Below are 18,643 nucleotides of genomic sequence, written 5' to 3'. Positions count from 1 at the left end.
TTGGAGTCGTCGGGCTTTTTGTTTTCTTTTTATTAAATCCGGAATATAGGACAATATTTGAAAAATTCGTATAAAGCACGGCTTAAGAATGACCCATGCGTCCTTTCGAATGCAGGCAGCAAGGGCCTTCATTTTTGGAAGAGAACATTACAAGACCTTTCTCTACAACATAATAAAAAATTGGAGTCGTCGGGCTTTTTGTTTTCTTTTTATTATATCGGGAATATAGGACAATATTTGAAAAATTCGTATAAAGCACGGCTTAAGAATGACCCATGCGTCCTTTCGAATGCAGGCAGCAAGGGCCTTCATTTTTGGAAGAGAACATTACAAAACCTTCCTCTACAAGATACTAAAAAATTGGAGTCGTCGCGCTTTTTGTTTTCTTTTTATTAAATCCGGAATATAGGACAATATTTGAAAAATTCGTATAAAGCACGGCTTAAGAATGACCCATGCGTCCTTTCGAATGCAGGCAGCAAGGGCCTTCATTTTTGGAAGAGAACATTACAAGACCTTTCTCTACAACATACTAAAAAATTGGAGTCGTCGGGCTTTTTGTTTTCTTTTTATTATATCGGGAATATAGGACAATATTTGAAAAATTCGTATAAAGCACGGCTTAAGAATGACCCATGCGTCCTTTCGAATGCAGGCAGCAAGGGCCTTCATTTTTGGAAGAGAACATTACAAGACCTTTCTCTACAACATACTAAAAAATTGGAGTCGTCGGGCTTTTTGTTTTCTTTTTATTATATCGGGAATATAGGACAATATTTGAAAAATTCGTATAAAGCACGGCTTAAGAATGACCCATGCGTCCTTTCGAATGCAGGCAGCAAGGGCCTTCATTTTTGGAAGAGAACATTACAAGACCTTTCTCTACAACATACTAAAAAATTGGAGTCGTCGGGCTTTTTGTTTTCTTTTTATTATATCGGGAATATAGGACAATATTTGAAAAATTCGTATAAAGCACGGCTTAAGAATGACCCATGCGTCCTTTCGAATGCAGGCAGCAAGGGCCTTCATTTTTGAAAGAGAACATTACAAAACCTTTCTCTACAACATAATAAAAAATTGGAGTCGTCGGGCTTTTTGTTTTCTTTTTATTATATCGGGAATATAGGACAATATTTGAAAAATTCGTATAAAGCACGGCTTAAGAATGACCCATGCGTCCTTTCGAATGCAGGCAGCAAGGGCCTTCATTTTTGGAAGAGAACATTACAAGACCTTTCTCTACAACATACTAAAAAATTGGAGTCGTCGGGCTTTTTGTTTTCTTTTTATTATATCGGGAATATAGGACAATATTTGAAAAATTCGTATAAAGCACGGCTTAAGAATGACCCATGCGTCCTTTCGAATGCAGGCAGCAAGGGCCTTCATTTTTGGAAGAGAACATTACAAAACCTTCCTCTACAAGATACTAAAAAATTGGAGTCGTCGCGCTTTTTGTTTTCTTTTTATTAAATCCGGAATATAGGACAATATTTGAAAAATTCGTATAAAGCACGGCTTAAGAATGACCCATGCGTCCTTTCGAATGCAGGCAGCAAAGGCTTTCATTTTTGGAAGAGAACATTACAAAACCTTCCTCTACAAGATACTAAAAAATTGGAGTCGTCGCGCTTTTTGTTTTCTTTTTATTAAATCCGGAATATAGGACAATATTTGAAAAATTCGTATAAAGCACGGCTTAAGAATGACCCATGCGTCCTTTCGAATGCAGGCAGCAAGGGCCTTCATTTTTGGAAGAGAACATTACAAGACCTTTCTCTACAACATACTAAAAAATTGGAGTCGTCGGGCTTTTTGTTTTCTTTTTATTATATCGGGAATATAGGACAATATTTGAAAAATTCGTATAAAGCACGGCTTAAGAATGACCCATGCGTCCTTTCGAATGCAGGCAGCAAGGGCCTTCATTTTTGGAAGAGAACATTACAAAACCTTCCTCTACAAGATACTAAAAAATTGTAGTCGTCGGGCTTTTTGTTTTCTTTTTATTAAATCCGGAATATAGGACAATATTTGAAAAATTCGTATAAAGCACGGCTTAAGAATGACCCATGCGTCCTTTCGAATGCAGGCAGCAAGGGCCTTCATTTTTGGAAGAGAACATTACAAAACCTTCCTCTACAACATACTAAAAAATTGGAGTCGTCGGGCTTTTTGTTTTCTTTTTATTAAATCCGGAATATAGGACAATATTTGAAAAATTCGTATAAAGCACGGCTTAAGAATGACCCATGCGTCCTTTCGAATGCAGGCAGCAAGGGCCTTCATTTTTGGAAGAGAACATTACAAGACCTTTCTCTACAACATAATAAAAAATTGGAGTCGTCGGGCTTTTTGTTTTCTTTTTATTATATCGGGAATATAGGACAATATTTGAAAAATTCGTATAAAGCACGGCTTAAGAATGACCCATGCGTCCTTTCGAATGCAGGCAGCAAGGGCCTTCATTTTTGAAAGAGAACATTACAAAACCTTTCTCTACAACATAATAAAAAATTGGAGTCGTCGGGCTTTTTGTTTTCTTTTTATTATATCGGGAATATAGGACAATATTTGAAAAATTCGTATAAAGCACGGCTTAAGAATGACCCATGCGTCCTTTCGAATGCAGGCAGCAAGGGCCTTCATTTTTGGAAGAGAACATTACAAGACCTTTCTCTACAACATACTAAAAAATTGGAGTCGTCGGGCTTTTTGTTTTCTTTTTATTATATCGGGAATATAGGACAATATTTGAAAAATTCGTATAAAGCACGGCTTAAGAATGACCCATGCGTCCTTTCGAATGCAGGCAGCAAGGGCCTTCATTTTTGGAAGAGAACATTACAAAACCTTCCTCTACAAGATACTAAAAAATTGGAGTCGTCGCGCTTTTTGTTTTCTTTTTATTAAATCCGGAATATAGGACAATATTTGAAAAATTCGTATAAAGCACGGCTTAAGAATGACCCATGCGTCCTTTCGAATGCAGGCAGCAAAGGCCTTCATTTTTGGAAGAGAACATTACAAAACCTTCCTCTACAAGATACTAAAAAATTGGAGTCGTCGCGCTTTTTGTTTTCTTTTTATTAAATCCGGAATATAGGACAATATTTGAAAAATTCGTATAAAGCACGGCTTAAGAATGACCCATGCGTCCTTTCGAATGCAGGCAGCAAGGGCCTTCATTTTTGGAAGAGAACATTACAAAGCCTTCCTCTACAACATAATAAAAAATTGGAGTCGTCGGGCTTTTTGTTTTCTTTTTATTATATCGGGAATATAGGACAATATTTGAAAAATTCGTATAAAGCACGACTTAAGAATGACCCATGCGTCCTTTCGAATGCAGGCAGCAAGGGCCTTCATTTTTGGAAGAGAACATTACAAGACCCTTCTCTACAACATACTAAAAAATTGGAGTCGTCGGGCTTTTTGTTTTCTTTTTATTATATCGGGAATATAGGACAATATTTGAAAAATTCGTATAAAGCACGGCTTAAGAATGACCCATGCGTCCTTTCGAATGCAGGCAGCAAGGGCCTTCATTTTTGGAAGAGAACATTACAAAGCCTTCCTCTACAACATAATAAAAAATTGGAGTCGTCGGGCTTTTTGTTTTCTTTTTATTATATCGGGAATATAGGACAATATTTGAAAAATTCGTATAAAGCACGACTTAAGAATGACCCATGCGTCCTTTCGAATGCAGGCAGCAAGGGCCTTCATTTTTGGAAGAGAACATTACAAGACCCTTCTCTACAACATACTAAAAAATTGGAGTCGTCGGGCTTTTTGTTTTCTTTTTATTATATCGGGAATATAGGACAATATTTGAAAAATTCGTATAAAGCACGACTTAAGAATGACCCATGCGTCCTTTCGAATGCAGGCAGCAAGGGCCTTCATTTTTGGAAGAGAACATTACAAAACCTTCCTCTACAACATACTAAAAAATTGGAGTCGTCGCGCTTTTGTTTTCTTTTTATTAAATCCGGAATATAGGACAATATTTGAAAAATTCGTATAAAGCACGGCTTAAGAGTGACCCATGCGTCCTTTTGAATGCATGCAGCAAGGGCCATCATTTTTGTGCGAGAACATTACAAAACCCTCCTCTACAACATACTAAAAAATTGGAGTCGTCGGGCTTTTTGTTTTCTTTTTATTAAATCCGGAATATAGGACAATATTTGAAAAATTCGTATAAAGCACGGCTTAAGAATGACCCATGCGTCCTTTCGAATGCAGACAGCAAGGGCCTTCATTTTTGTGCGAGAACATTACAAGACCCTCCTCTACAACATACTAAAAAATTGGAGTCGTCGGGCTTTTTGTTTTCTTTTTATTAAATCCGGAATATAGGACAATATTTGAAAAATTCGTATAAAGCACGGCTTAAGAATGACCCATGCGTCCTTTCGAATGCAGGCAGCAAGGGCCTTCATTTTTGTACGAGAACATTACAAGACCTTTCTCTACAACATAATAAAAAATTGGAGTCGTCGGGCTTTTTGTTTTCTTTTTATTAAATCCGGAATATAGGACAATATTTGAACAATTCGTATAAAGCACGGCTTAAGAATGACCCATGCGTCCTTTCGAATGCAGACAGCAAGGGCCTTCATTTTTGTGCGAGAACATTACAAGACCCTCCTCTACAACATACTAAAAAATTGGAGTCGTCGGGCTTTTTGTTTTCTTTTTATTAAATCCGGAATATAGGACAATATTTGAAAAATTCGTATAAAGCACGGCTTAAGAGTGACCCATGCGTCCTTTTGAATGCATGCAGCAAGGGCTTTTATTTTTGTAAGAGAACATTACAAGACCTTCCTCTACAACATACTAAAAAATTGGAGTCGTCGGGCTTTTTGTTTTCTTTTTATTATATCGGGAATATAGGACAATATTTGAACAATTCGTATAAAGCACGGCTTAAGAATGACCCATGCGTCCTTTCGAATGCAGGCAGCAAGGGCCTTCATTTTTGGAAGAGAACATTACAAAGCCTTCCTCTACAACATACTAAAAAATTGGAGTCGTCGGGCTTTTTGTTTTCTTTTTATTAAATCCGGAATATAGGACAATATTTGAAAAATTCGTATAAAGCACGACTTAAGAATGACCCATGCGTCCTTTCGAATGCAGGCAGCAAGGGCCTTCATTTTTGGAAGAGAACATTACAAAACCTTCCTCTACAACATACTAAAAAATTGGAGTCGTCGCGCTTTTGTTTTCTTTTTATTAAATCCGGAATATAGGACAATATTTGAAAAATTCGTATAAAGCACGGCTTAAGAGTGACCCATGCGTCCTTTTGAATGCATGCAGCAAGGGCCTTCATTTTTGTACGGGAACATTACAAGACCTTTCTCTACAACATACTAAAAAATTGGAGTCGTCGGGCTTTTTGTTTTCTTTTTATTATATCGGGAATATAGGACAATATTTGAAAAATTCGTATAAAGCACGGCTTAAGAATGACCCATGCGTCCTTTCGAATGCAGGCAGCAAGGGCCTTCATTTTTGTATGAGAACATTACAAGACCTTTCTCTACAACATACTAAAAAATTGGAGTTGTCGGGCTTTTTGTTTTCTTTTTATTAAATCCGGAATATAGGACAATATTTGAAAAATTCGTATAAAGCACGGCTTAAGAATGACCCATGCGTCCTTTCGAATGCAGGCAGCAAGGGCCTTCATTTTTGGAAGAGAACATTACAAGACCTTCCTCTACAACATACTAAAAAATTGGAGTCGTCGCGCTTTTTGTTTTCTTTTTATTAAATCCGGAATATAGGACAATATTTGAAAAATTCGTATAAAGCACGGCTTAAGAGTGACCCATGCGTCCTTTTGAATGCATGCAGCAAGGGCTTTTATTTTTGTAAGAGAACATTACAAGACCTTCCTCTACAACATACTAAAAAATTGGAGTCGTCGGGCTTTTTGTTTTCTTTTTATTATATCGGGAATATAGGACAATATTTGAACAATTCGTATAAAGCACGGCTTAAGAATGACCCATGCGTCCTTTCGAATGCAGGCAGCAAGGGCCTTCATTTTTGGAAGAGAACATTACAAAGCCTTCCTCTACAACATACTAAAAAATTGGAGTCGTCGGGCTTTTTGTTTTCTTTTTATTAAATCCGGAATATAGGACAATATTTGAAAAATTCGTATAAAGCACGGCTTAAGAATGACCCATGCGTCCTTTCGAATGCAGGCAGCAAGGGCCTTCATTTTTGGAAGAGAACATTACAAGACCTTTCTCTACAACATAATAAAAAATTGGAGTCGTCGGGCTTTTTGTTTTCTTTTTATTATATCGGGAATATAGGACAATATTTGAAAAATTCGTATAAAGCACGACTTAAGAATGACCCATGCGTCCTTTCGAATGCAGGCAGCAAGGGCCTTCATTTTTGGAAGAGAACATTACAAAACCTTCCTCTACAACATACTAAAAAATTGGAGTCGTCGCGCTTTTGTTTTCTTTTTATTAAATCCGGAATATAGGACAATATTTGAAAAATTCGTATAAAGCACGGCTTAAGAGTGACCCATGCGTCCTTTTGAATGCATGCAGCAAGGGCCTTCATTTTTGTACGGGAACATTACAAGACCTTTCTCTACAACATACTAAAAAATTGGAGTCGTCGGGCTTTTTGTTTTCTTTTTATTATATCGGGAATATAGGACAATATTTGAAAAATTCGTATAAAGCACGGCTTAAGAATGACCCATGCGTCCTTTCGAATGCAGGCAGCAAGGGCCTTCATTTTTGTATGAGAACATTACAAGACCTTTCTCTACAACATACTAAAAAATTGGAGTTGTCGGGCTTTTTGTTTTCTTTTTATTAAATCCGGAATATAGGACAATATTTGAAAAATTCGTATAAAGCACGGCTTAAGAATGACCCATGCGTCCTTTCGAATGCAGGCAGCAAGGGCCTTCATTTTTGGAAGAGAACATTACAAGACCTTCCTCTACAACATACTAAAAAATTGGAGTCGTCGCGCTTTTTGTTTTCTTTTTATTAAATCCGGAATATAGGACAATATTTGAAAAATTCGTATAAAGCACGGCTTAAGAGTGACCCATGCGTCCTTTTGAATGCATGCAGCAAGGGCTTTTATTTTTGTAAGAGAACATTACAAGACCTTCCTCTACAACATACTAAAAAATTGGAGTCGTCGGGCTTTTTGTTTTCTTTTTATTATATCGGGAATATAGGACAATATTTGAAAAATTCGTATAAAGCACGGCTTAAGAATGACCCATGCGTCCTTTCGAATGCAGGCAGCAAGGGCCTTCATTTTTGGAAGACAACATTACAAGACCTTCCTCTACAACATATTAAAAAATTAGAGTCGTCGGTCTTTTTGTTTTCTTTTTATTAAATCCGGAATATAGGACAATATTTGAAAAATTCGTATAAAGCACGGCTTAAGAATGACCCATGCGTCCTTTCGAATGCAGGCAGCAAGGGCCTTCATTTTTGTACGAAAACATTACAAGACCTTCCTCTACAACATACTAAAAAATTGGAGTGAAAATTATTAGTATAAATATTATAAATTAGTATAAATAATTTTGAAACAGCTAATATATGATGTAAGTATTTGCTCATAAGAATAAGCATTTTTTTATGAATATGGATTCAATTTTTTGCAAGAATTACGTAAAAAAATTGATACTATCCTCAAAAAAATACGCCCAAAAAAGTTTATTTGTTGTAACATTCACTTGTAACCAAATTCCAATTTTGGATTAATTTAACCTTTCCTAGGTAATAAATGGCAAGTCAGTTTAGATGAGTTTAAGTAAAGCATTAAATACAGACTGATCCAGAAATACTGAGTCTGTTGGCAACACATTTGAAAGTATTTGTGCTCGTAATTTGCAACACTGTAACCGAAATCGATTTTTCTTGACAATTATTTGACGTACAACCCCACAAGAATGTTAAATTGTTGTTAACTGGAAGAGTACTCCATTGGTATCCTTAAAAATGTATTGGGTAAAAAATAAAATAAGTTCATTAAAAAATGATGAAAAAATAGATGCATGAACTGATCCAAAGCATTGATTAGGTGTTAAAAAAAAGGCAAATTTTGCAATTATAATGAAGGGATTTTTATAATTTTTACACTTGACACGTGCCCCCTTCAAATATTTACTGAAAATACTCTCTTTAGGCCATCCCTCGCGACGACGATGAGTTGCCCACCACGGGACTGCTCCACGGCCGGGTAAAAAGGGGGCCCTTGGCCCCGCTTTGCATGCGTGTGTCGATTCCGTGACACTGCAGGGGGCTAACACTGGCTTCTTTCCAGGTCCCTAACATCCACTACAGCTCGCAGCCGACTGCGACTAGTTACCTAAGCACTCGCCGACCCATCACCTACCACGAGACGCGCCCCACGCCCACCCAGAGCCCCACCGGGACTGCGCCCCACACGTCCCTGGGCACCGACGAAACCTCCCCTAGTATTTTCAATAAAGGACCAAGAAAGTCGGTCAAGTTCCCGGACCATTCCAGTCCGAACCACAATGGGCCCCAGCTGCTGGAGCCCTGGACCATTGACGTCAAGTCGCCCATGCTAGTGTCAAAAGGGGCCGACACGGCCCCCTTGATCGAGACGAACACCGACACCATTCTACAGTCGAACTTGTAAATACTTTATTGTAAATAAAAGAACGATATTTTGTGTTAAATGTAAATTGTCCTTCCTACAAGATTTTCTAAAGTTTCTAAGATTTGTAACTAGGTCGGTAAGCAATCAAGTAGCGAATTTACAGGGTGTTTTTAAATAAATCAAAACGATTTTAATGTTTGAAATATTGGAATTGTTTTAACACAGAGCCCAACATTAAAAACACACTGTAAGTTTTTCATTCTAGAGGGTGCCTAGACCACATTTTGGACGAAATTAGCACAGCCTTTGTTCTGTCATTTGTGTACATAAATTCTGACAGTTTTGCGCTTTGTCCAAGGTGAGGTTCGCAGCTTAAATCGTTGTAAATATTTTATTTCATGACAAAATTTATTGAATCATTGTTTATTTTGTTTTGTACTTGCAAGCTATAATTAATAAAAAATGTTATTCAGTTGGAAAGCGTTTCGTTTCTCGTCATAAATTAAAAATTTTCATTTTATCATTATATAGAACAGTAATTAATGAATATTCCGTCGCAGCAAAAAAATTTTATTTCTTACGCCAATCTAAAAAACTATTTATTTGAAACGGAACTAGGAATTGTAGAAAAAATCGTAAAAAATTGATAAACTTAAAATCAAACGCAGACTGTATACAAATTAACGCATACACTCTTCAGTACACTATAGCACACGTTCAAAAAACTCTAGAAAGATAATAAAAAAATCCTTCTCAATTATTCTTAACAAAAGTAAAGTGAAGTTTTTTTCTTAATTTTTAAAAATATTTTTAATTAACATTAAGACCAAGTTAAAATGGACATTTCTAAAGAGGTTAACATTATACTTTTTACAAAAAAAGTCACAAAGATATTTAAAAACAGATAAATTTTTCTATTTTACCCGGCGCATCCACCAATTTTGACACACTCAATTGTTTAAGTTGCAAAAATTTAAAATTGAAGAGGTTTATTGGCAGTAGTTCTTTATGTATTAATTGCAAATGACATTATACGCAAAAAAAATTAACAACTATTTTGTTTGTAAAAACTTTATTATTTTTACATAATTTACTACTTATTTCAATCATATTATAAAGAATTTTTAACTGAGAATGTTAGTCATTTTTGACTCTTTCACTGTCACTAACCAATAAGATAAAATTTTCCTTTTCCTCATAACTGAAGACTGACCAACTTTTAAATTAAAAAAAACAGTGTGGTCCAGCTCAACTCCATTCTTCTAAATTACTAAAATTGGCGTACTATTGATATTTTGTAGACGTTATTTATACTCTAGGACGCATTTTAGGAAAACAGTTTTAATTATAGTGTCCCACGAAAAGTATGACGTCATAATAATATTTTTTTCAATGACATGCTATTATTTTTTGTGCTCATTAGAATACCCTTTTAGCTTCTTACATATCCCTGCAGTTTTTTTTAACAATTGAGAAATTTCTGGTATAAAAAAAAATTAGTGTTAAATGTTCACAATTTACTTCCAAACTTTTAAACTTTAGACCCTTTTATTTTTAGTAATTTTAAATAGCAAACCCTGTTTATTGTTATATCAATGGATGCGAAATTAGAAAACAAACATTTTTTCTTATTGCAATTATTATTCACAAACGTAAATCTAAACATATTCGGTTTGCTAAGAACTTGGATAAGGAAAAAAATAGTTTCAAGTCATAAAAACTTTAATTGAAAGAATAAAAATTACAGGTAACTGTAAAAGAACTATTCTATGCCATTGCTTTTAAGACCTAGCATAGACGCTGTAGCCTCGTACCCACCCAAAAAAAAACTTTTTAAATGTATAAAAATAGTTGGCGACTCAATTATAAAAAACTGGGATACTGGATATTTCTCAGGATGTCACAAAATGCGTTTATGAAAAGAACAATTTATTGTTATAAATATACAAGCGTAGAATTTGTGTACAGACAGACGGTATGGATAATACCAGCAGTAAACAAATTTGTTATCTACAATATCCACAAAACGTAAACCTATAAATTCACAGACTTATAAATAAGTGTAAACAAACCTAGACAATTGATGGAAAGCAAATTAATCACGATTTCGAAAAAAAAACAATTCAGTACGTTGTACTTTCAAAATAAAACAAAAACAACAATAAAACAACAATACTCCGTGACTATTTTTGAAACAATTCCTATTTATGTGTGAGTGTGAATAAAACTAATATTTACAATCGTATATGTCACTGGGCGAAAAGTTATCCACCGGCAAAATAACCAGGGTCGGGTGGGGCACACTATGAAATCAATCATCCCAACTGTATTCCGAATATTAATTGAGACCCCTAGTTAACACTTACCCCACCTGACCCTATCGCCAAATTGCCAACAGATGAGTTCAGTTCGTTGTTCAACATATTAGAAAGAATTCAACTATGTAATAACCCAAATCCGATATATATTGAAACATTTAGCATACATACATATTAGATGAATTACTAGAAAACCCAGGCCCTCCACACCCCGGAGGCGGCGGTTCATCGTTCCGATTTTGTTTGCTGTTGTACGTCTTGATCGGCCTCCTTCTCTTCTCAAGCTCGAACTCAGTGTGATCATTATTAATCACTAACTGTAATCTCTGCGACAAGACAGTCCTCGGCAGCGCCTCGGGATCCGAGCAGTCCTGCCGACTATAAAACAAAATATACGGCGTTTCTGGCGGCTTCAAACTGCAAAGTTCCTCCGCCATAGTCCTCATAACGGAACAATCGTTGAACTTGAACCACTCGTCTCCGTCTCGTGCGAACGTGTAATAGTGCCCCGAGTCCACACTGGAGCCGCAGTGGACCACCGCCGCGTAGAGCACGTAGAGGCCGGTGTCGAGCTGCACGTGATTGTCGAGTTTGATGCTCTGGAGGAGTTTGGTGCGCTGCTGGGAGGCCTGGTCGTAGCGGAAGTGCTTCAGGGTGAGGATGAGACGTGGGGGAGCCTCTTCGATGCAGGTGACGCGCTCGCCGTCGGTGAGACAGTCGCACACCTCGCAGTGGTATTGGTTGTCGCCGCTGAGCTTCTCCGGTTGGAGGTAGTAGTTGAGGAGGGTCTGCACGGACTGATTGTCGGTGGTGTTGGGGAAGGAGAGTTGCAGCTCCCAGAAGTTGTCGACGCGTTCGCTTTTTGTGTCGCATTCGCCGCAACGCGAAACCGACACCGTGCGACCGCCGAAGGCTGACTGGACTATGGTGTTGTATGAGGGGGGCACATGGTCTAGAATTAAAAAAAAACATGCTAACAATATTATCAGTAATACATGTATTTGAAATACATGGGCTGAAATTAAATACATTTATTTTTTTGTAATTCAAATGTAATTTAATTACAATTGTCCCCGAAATTTTAAATATTTGTAATTAAATTTAAATATTTTTAAGGGTTACGGAGAATTTGCAGTGCGGTATAGAGTGTGTACCGATACCACTTATCCTAACCCAAGGCAGGTAGACAGATGATCCGAATTGTCGGGACCGAAGACTTTCCCTGCATTATCTAAAGATCTATTTCCGAGAAAAAATATTTGTTATACAAACTATGAAAAACAAATTTCAGTTCGTCTTAAACACTCAAGTTGTGAACACAAGCGAATTATGGAAAGTGTTAAACTGCCCGCCATTTTAACAAACGATATTTTCGAAGTTATATCCTCTTCAGAAAATAAAATTACAGCAAAATGTTTATTATGTGTTGGTGCTAATAAAACTTTAAAAATTACAAAAAAATTAAAAATTAAATTAGATGGTATTATGAACATGTAAATAATTTTGTATTGGTATTGATGTATGATTGTATATTGTGATTGTAAGCTCTACTGACTATTTTCCCGAAAGAAAACGTAAATAAATAGTTTTTTTAATCTTAGTGTTTATACTTTCCTATCCTTAAATTTATAATCCCCACTAAGTATTTAAATACCTTTATTCTTCGACACTGTCAAAATTTACGGTTTTTCTCCTGTGTAAGGAAGTTTTGACAACTGTTTGGCATTTCTCAGTACGAAACGTCAGATTATTTTTAACAAATTTAAAACAATTTTAAGCCTTGCTGAGTCTATTTCGAAGAATAAAATGTTGTATTCAACTGGTTTTTGTGTAAATCGGTTCATTTATTTCGCCTCGTGGATGATAAACCACTCGTTTTCACTCGTGGTTTAAAAATCCACTCGTGAAATAAACCGTCCGATTTACACTCAAACTCATTAAATAAATAACTATTAAATACATTACTAATGTAATTGTATTTGGAATTAAATACATTTTCAAAAATTGTATTTAAATTACATTTAATTACTTTGCCAAAAAAGTATTTGTATTTGTACTTAAATACTTCTAAAAATGTACTTTTAACAACACTGAATATTTTTAAACGAGGTGTTTAGTACTATAACGAAATAATCCCCTGTTCTATCGTTAGATCAATTTTATCGGTCGGTTAGTTGCTAAGGTAGAGATGACGTCATAACCGCCTATCGAGCATTTGGTCCAATATTATGATCAAATGGTTTTTGATACTGTCAAAGTTTATGAAAACTTTACAAAATTTCTCAGATGGTTTCGCAAAGTTCTAGACAAAATTTAGAACAGAAATTAGTCGAAAAAGTAGTTAATTTTTGATTTTGTGAAAGATTTGTAAAAAATGTTCAAATATCTCTCAGATTTTTGGTGACTGAGAAAGTTCAGTGATAAGAAGAACCTGTAATAACAGACGATTGTAATGTTACGATTTCTTTTTTTTTCGAAGCTATTATCTATCTGGCTTTGAAAAGAATCCGCTGGTTTAGAATGAACGATTTTTCAAATTCCGTTGAAACATAAAACAGGTAAAATATGTTACCAATGCCTTTAAATAGACTAGTTTTGGGTTACGAAGAAACAAAGTTGGCTGATATTTGCAAATCTGTTTCATATTAGGAGATATGGTTTTGACGTAATAATAAAAACTAAAAAACAACATAAACTGTACAAAATACCTAGTTAGGACTATGGTTTATTTAAAAATAAATAAATGAAAGTTATTATAAAACGAGGATTGGAGAAATGCAGGACAGAATTTATTTATTTATTGATTTTGTTGAGGTTAAAACAAAGACATAAGTTTTTTTACATGGAAAGTTCTTTAATTTTTAACCCGTTAAAGTTTTTTCCATTCAATGTTACTACGCCATTTTTTCCTCTTTTTTTATAAAACCTTACTTCGTGATAAGTTTTAATCCGGAAGTGTAAAGATTTTCTCTACGCTCTAAACTTGAAAATAAATTATATGTAGTCTAAATAAGTATACTTAATAATTCAGCTTTATAGCGGACGAAACACAGGTCAAAGTTTTTATTTTTTTTTTAATTTGTCCATCAGGACGTGATCATACATTAATAAAATTTTTACAGTAGCCTCTAATAGTGACGTAAATATTATAATATAATTTTTGATGTATTACAAGTATATGAACATTGTTTAATAACATTAAAATAGACCTATCAATTACAAAACCAATTATTGCATTTGAAAGAGAAGATTTTTTAACATACGTTTATAAAGTGTGTTAGAGAATGGTTTAACACAAATTTGAAGGTAGATAGAGAATGGCAAAACGAATCGATTAAGTAAAATTTGTGTAAAATTAAATGCATAGTTTTCCCAAAAATCACCCTCTACATTTTTCTCAAAATGACTAAAATCGTATTTACGAATTTCGTTATAGCATAAGAACACATTAAATATTTATCTGATAAAATCCTAGGAAAAGCGAGTTATCACATTCGATTTGTTATCAAATAAAAATTGTTAAAAATAACAAATTTTGTGTGTTACGACAGGACAAACTGTTTTATTTCCTGAAAATTTATTGAGCAAGTTTTTCACTGTTTCCCAGAATATTTCTCAATAAAACTGATATATTGAGACTTGAAACTATTTGGAAGATGGATAAATATTTAAATTCGTATCCATTTCTCTGTTTTGATGCTTCTGGAAATCAATTATTTATGTGATGAATTTTTTAAAACAATTTTCCTGTTTTAGATAGCAAAGAAAAGAAAATTAAAAAATAATGAACGAATAAGTGCATGAACAGGTTCTGAAAGGATTTCTCTTAATCCTTTTGTACATGAAAAAATATTTAAAAATTTACGAGTTAAATTAGGAAATCTAAAATTTGCTTTTATGGTGAATTTATTATAAAGTTCACACATTTTAGACAGTTGTTACAAAAGTGTACATGAAAGGCCATTTCCTTAGAGCATCTTCTTATAAATCCTAAGAATAAAGTATATAACTGAAACTTTAATTTTCACATTTCGAAAGGGAAATAAAATAAAATGTTATGGTTTTCCTAATTTGTCTTAGCTCCAATAAATAATTAATAAAATATAAATTCAAGAAAACGTAAACTTGGAGCTAACAACAATTTTTTTAAGTATTTTTGTTGCTAAAAACGTCGTCATTTAAGCATCCTCTGTTTTAAAATGGCACTAATTAAAATAATAAAATTTCAAATTAATATTTTATAATTATTATTGTTAAAAAAATCAATAATAATCAATAACTAAACAGATATTGATTTATATTCTTACACAATTCAGTTTGTCTCTTTTATAACGATTCCTTATTTAAGAACGTCCCTGAAAATTATACTCAGTGATACCTTATTAAAATGAAGTTTAAATCAACCAATTGTGGAATGTGTTTCGTTGAATTAGATTGATTTCTTTAATAATTAGCTTAAAAACGAACAAAAAAATGTAAACATCGTCACTTTAATTTCTTTAATTTTAGTAGATCCGTTCTATGAAGATGTAGGAGCTCTAAACAGAAGATGTCATCGGTTGGGTGCATCTTCTTGTATTTTTTCTTCTTATTGTAAAGCACAATATGTTCAGGAGTGTAACAAATTAATATTTAATAATTCGAACAAAAATTAATGTGTAATAAATAAAATGCATTGCTAATCAGTTAGACAAATACAGAATGATATTGAATTTTTTATAACAACTTTGCCGAAAATTTATTTTATTTTGCTAATTGCCAATTGAAGTGCGTTGAATATGCGATTTATAATTGTGTGACACATTGCGCAAGTAACTAATAAAAGTTCAATAAAAATTGTGTTAGGATGTGCATATGACTAGGTACACATATTGTTAATGATTCTTTAAAAACTAAAGAGGCAAAATATAGACAAACAATCACCGAATGATTCTATTTATAAACATTTTTTTACCGATTATTGGCTTTTTGGCCATATTTGACCTATTTCTCCAAGTCTGAACAAGAATTGCGTTCTTATCAATTTATTGCCAATTGTAAAATAACAACAATTTTCTAATAAATCTTAATAAAACCTGAACTTTGATTAGAAACATTGGATCCTTTGAAATGACGCAACGCAAATAAAACTTTTAAACCCTACCTGCTTTGGTACCATTCCCACAAACGGCCGTCTTCTCCTGCTCGTGCAAAACATCCAACAAATACCCCAAAAACTCCGAACTGTCATGCTGATGCCCTGGCAAAAACCCGGGCGGCCTCGCCAAATTCGAAATATCATGCGGCGAGATGGAAGCCCTCTTCGAGTGTTGCAACAGCGCAAACAGCGTCTGCAACTTGGACAACAACGACGTCATATCCTTATTATACAAAAGAATCTCATTGCGGAACGGCTTCGTCATAAACAACGCCTGGAGGACACTGTTCATGTAACAGGTGTTCCCCAGGTTGTTCAACCCCACCTTCCCCGACGCTGAATAAACGGTCGCCACGGAATTCGACGGCCCGTTCTCGATACAATTCGCCGCAGGAAGATGCTGCTCCAGGTCCTTCTTCAACTGGACGTAGCGATTTGAATAGTCGGAGAAGTGGTCCATTAACAGAAAACACACTTTGACGATGTCGCCGAAATATTCAAGACTAGAATCGGACTTTTCTTTGTACAAGTAGGCGACGACGCTCCCCACGTGGGGGACGACCTTGTCGAAGGACACGGGGTTGCTTTGCGACAACATGGAGAACAGCATGTACTTGACAATGGGGCCCACGCTTTTGCGGTGCTCGGGCAAAATCAACAGCCTGAAAAGGGGCTCAATCGTGGCCTCCGTGACCTCGAACACGATCTCGAGCTGTTGCTGGGCCTCCAGGCCCTGCATGAAGGTGAGGACCAACCGGCCGAGGTTCTCCGTCCAGGTCCATTTCGGCAGCCAATTACACAGCGTCATGAGGGCTTTTTTGTGGTTTTCGGGGGAATACCCCGTTTGGAGGATCCAGTCCACGGCCGTCGGGATATAATCGACTTGGATAAGGGTCAAAACTATGGACATGGCCGGCGAGAGCGGCTTCTGAGACGTGGAGATTTCGTGGTAAAGCGACCTCAAGGTCAGGTAGACCAAGTCGTTCTTCATGCATTCTTTGGTGAGGATCTCCTGGACGCTCTTAATGCTCCCGATGAACTGCTTGTAGTCGCTGGGGTCCGTGGGCACGTGGATGGTCCCCAGGAGGCTGACGATGTTGGCGCACTTCTTGTCCTGGAGCCCCTGGGCCGTGAGGTCCTGCAGGGTGCGCAGGATGAGCTGGAGGCGCGCCTCCGCGCTCTGGGCCACGCATTCCACCACCTTTTGCTTCACTGCCATGTTTCTGGAAGCCCAAGTGAATTTCAACCGTGACACATGCTTACTTCAATTTCGACAAACAACACACTTGTCATTTATTTTTGGGATTCCCGAAGGCGTAAAAATAGCGATGACGCCTCAAGGATGGGGCATGAATGGGAAGAAATTACTGACACAATTTAAACTAACCTTACTGGGAGATGATAGCAATGAATGTCATCCAGGTGAGGGTTTTTCGACGGTCGTTGGAATCGTAGCTGCGGTGGAGGAACTTGGTTTAGGCACACTTTGGGCGTTCGTTAAGACTTACAAACGCATTTTTCGAAGGGTGATGATAGCAAAATAAATAAAACACAAAAAGAAATTAATTAAACGGCAAAAACGGGAATCATAATTAAATGGCCTTGTGTGGGCGCGTGCGCGGCAACTGTCACGAGCTCGGTCGGTCAACAAATTTTTACGTGTTCGAAATTTAGCGCCAAATAAACTCAATTCAACAATTTATTTTGCATTTACTTACGATTTTTTAGCAATTCCTTGAATATGTGTTAACAGGAATATCAAAAAATTTTAATTAAAAGAATTTTTTAATTTTTATTAGCATAAGGTAATGCTTATTTCTGTTTTAATAAAGATAAAGATAAGCGTACAATATTAAGCAAATGCTTTTAAAAATATAAGTCTTCTAAATGCTTGACTTAAAAATTATAGACACGACTGGCAGGCGAAAATAAAATACTCCTTTTAGCTGCAGCCACATACAGAGCTTAATGTGTATTTTTTATACAATTTATAATAAGTTATTCTTTAAAATAAAAAATGTTTTGTGCAATATCAAAATATTTATTGCAAAAAGTCTACGTCTTCACAAATACTCGCATTCACGTTATTTTGATTTTTTTGCAGCCTAAAACCTTTTAAATTCTCTAACAAAACTAGGCACTGTAATTGAGCATTTAAAAATTTTTTCGTTTTATCTGGTTCTAAAATAAAGACGTTAATAGTTAAAGATCTAACAAATGGCAGTGGCAATTTTATATAGTATTTCGTGTTAAAGGAAACTCTTCTTGTTTTCCTTCTTCTAAATTAGAAACTGCTCCAGTAGCTACTTCATTAGTAATTTTTGATAATATAAGAACTATTTTCCTGTTTATCTTGCATAATATCCAAGAGTATTGTTTTGTGGGTGCTTAGCTTTATTTTTTTATTGCCAGTTACATCTTTATCTGTTTTCTTTTGTATTGTGATGTTTAAATTGTTAATTTTTTTCATCAGCACACGTTTATCAATTAATTTTTCCATTCCAGTGCGTACTTAGTTCCTTAAGCATATTCACAA

General features: G+C 35.5%; 2 protein-coding genes across 4 annotated transcripts in view; one reads left to right on the top strand and one right to left on the bottom strand.

Annotated features, from left to right (window-relative positions):
- LOC103312561 (uncharacterized protein) overlaps positions 1-9,132 on the top strand; it is a 112,120-nt gene extending 102,988 nt beyond the window's left edge. The window contains exons 8-9 of one of the 2 annotated variants that reach the window (XM_015978018.2): positions 8,212-8,265; positions 8,350-9,132. In XM_015978018.2, coding sequence (XP_015833504.1) covers positions 8,212-8,265; positions 8,350-8,691 — 396 coding nt within the window. In that variant the 3' untranslated portion in view covers positions 8,692-9,132. The remainder of the gene's footprint in view (positions 1-8,211; positions 8,266-8,349) is intronic. The other variant, XM_008193495.3, reaches the window with a different exon arrangement.
- Positions 9,133-10,564: 1,432 nt separating this feature from the next.
- DUBAI (Deubiquitinating apoptotic inhibitor) lies at positions 10,565-17,756 on the bottom strand. Of its 2 annotated transcripts, none has more exons than XM_064355780.1 (3): positions 17,394-17,756; positions 16,114-17,330; positions 10,565-11,922 (listed from the first exon to the last, which is right to left on the bottom strand). In XM_064355780.1, the coding sequence occupies exons 2-3, from the start codon at positions 17,324-17,326 to the stop codon at positions 11,129-11,131; spliced, it is 2,007 nt and encodes a 668-aa protein (XP_064211850.1). In that variant the 5' UTR covers positions 17,327-17,330; positions 17,394-17,756; the 3' UTR covers positions 10,565-11,128. The 2 variants fall into 2 exon arrangements, with proteins under 2 accessions (XP_064211850.1, XP_972008.1); XM_966915.5 differs by having other exon boundaries at positions 17,495-17,755.
- Between the last annotated feature and the right edge of the window lie 887 nt (positions 17,757-18,643).

This window comes from Tribolium castaneum, chromosome 1 (genome assembly GCF_031307605.1).
Source record: "Tribolium castaneum strain GA2 chromosome 1, icTriCast1.1, whole genome shotgun sequence".
In the NCBI taxonomy this organism is placed as follows: domain Eukaryota; kingdom Metazoa; phylum Arthropoda; class Insecta; order Coleoptera; family Tenebrionidae; genus Tribolium; species Tribolium castaneum.
The sequence above is the reverse complement of the archived record's forward strand: the minus strand, read 5'-3'. Positions and strand labels throughout refer to the sequence as shown.

Bases quoted from the DNA above. Each gene is read 5' to 3' on its own strand.
- DUBAI (XM_064355780.1), bottom strand. From the start codon at position 17,326: ATGGCAGTGAAGCAAAAGGTGGTGGAATGCGTGGCCCAGAGCGCGGAG. The intron at 11,923-16,113 runs GTAGGGTTTAAA...TTTTAATTCTAG, and splicing joins TGGGAATGGTACCAAAGCAG to ACCATGTGCCCCCCTCATAC.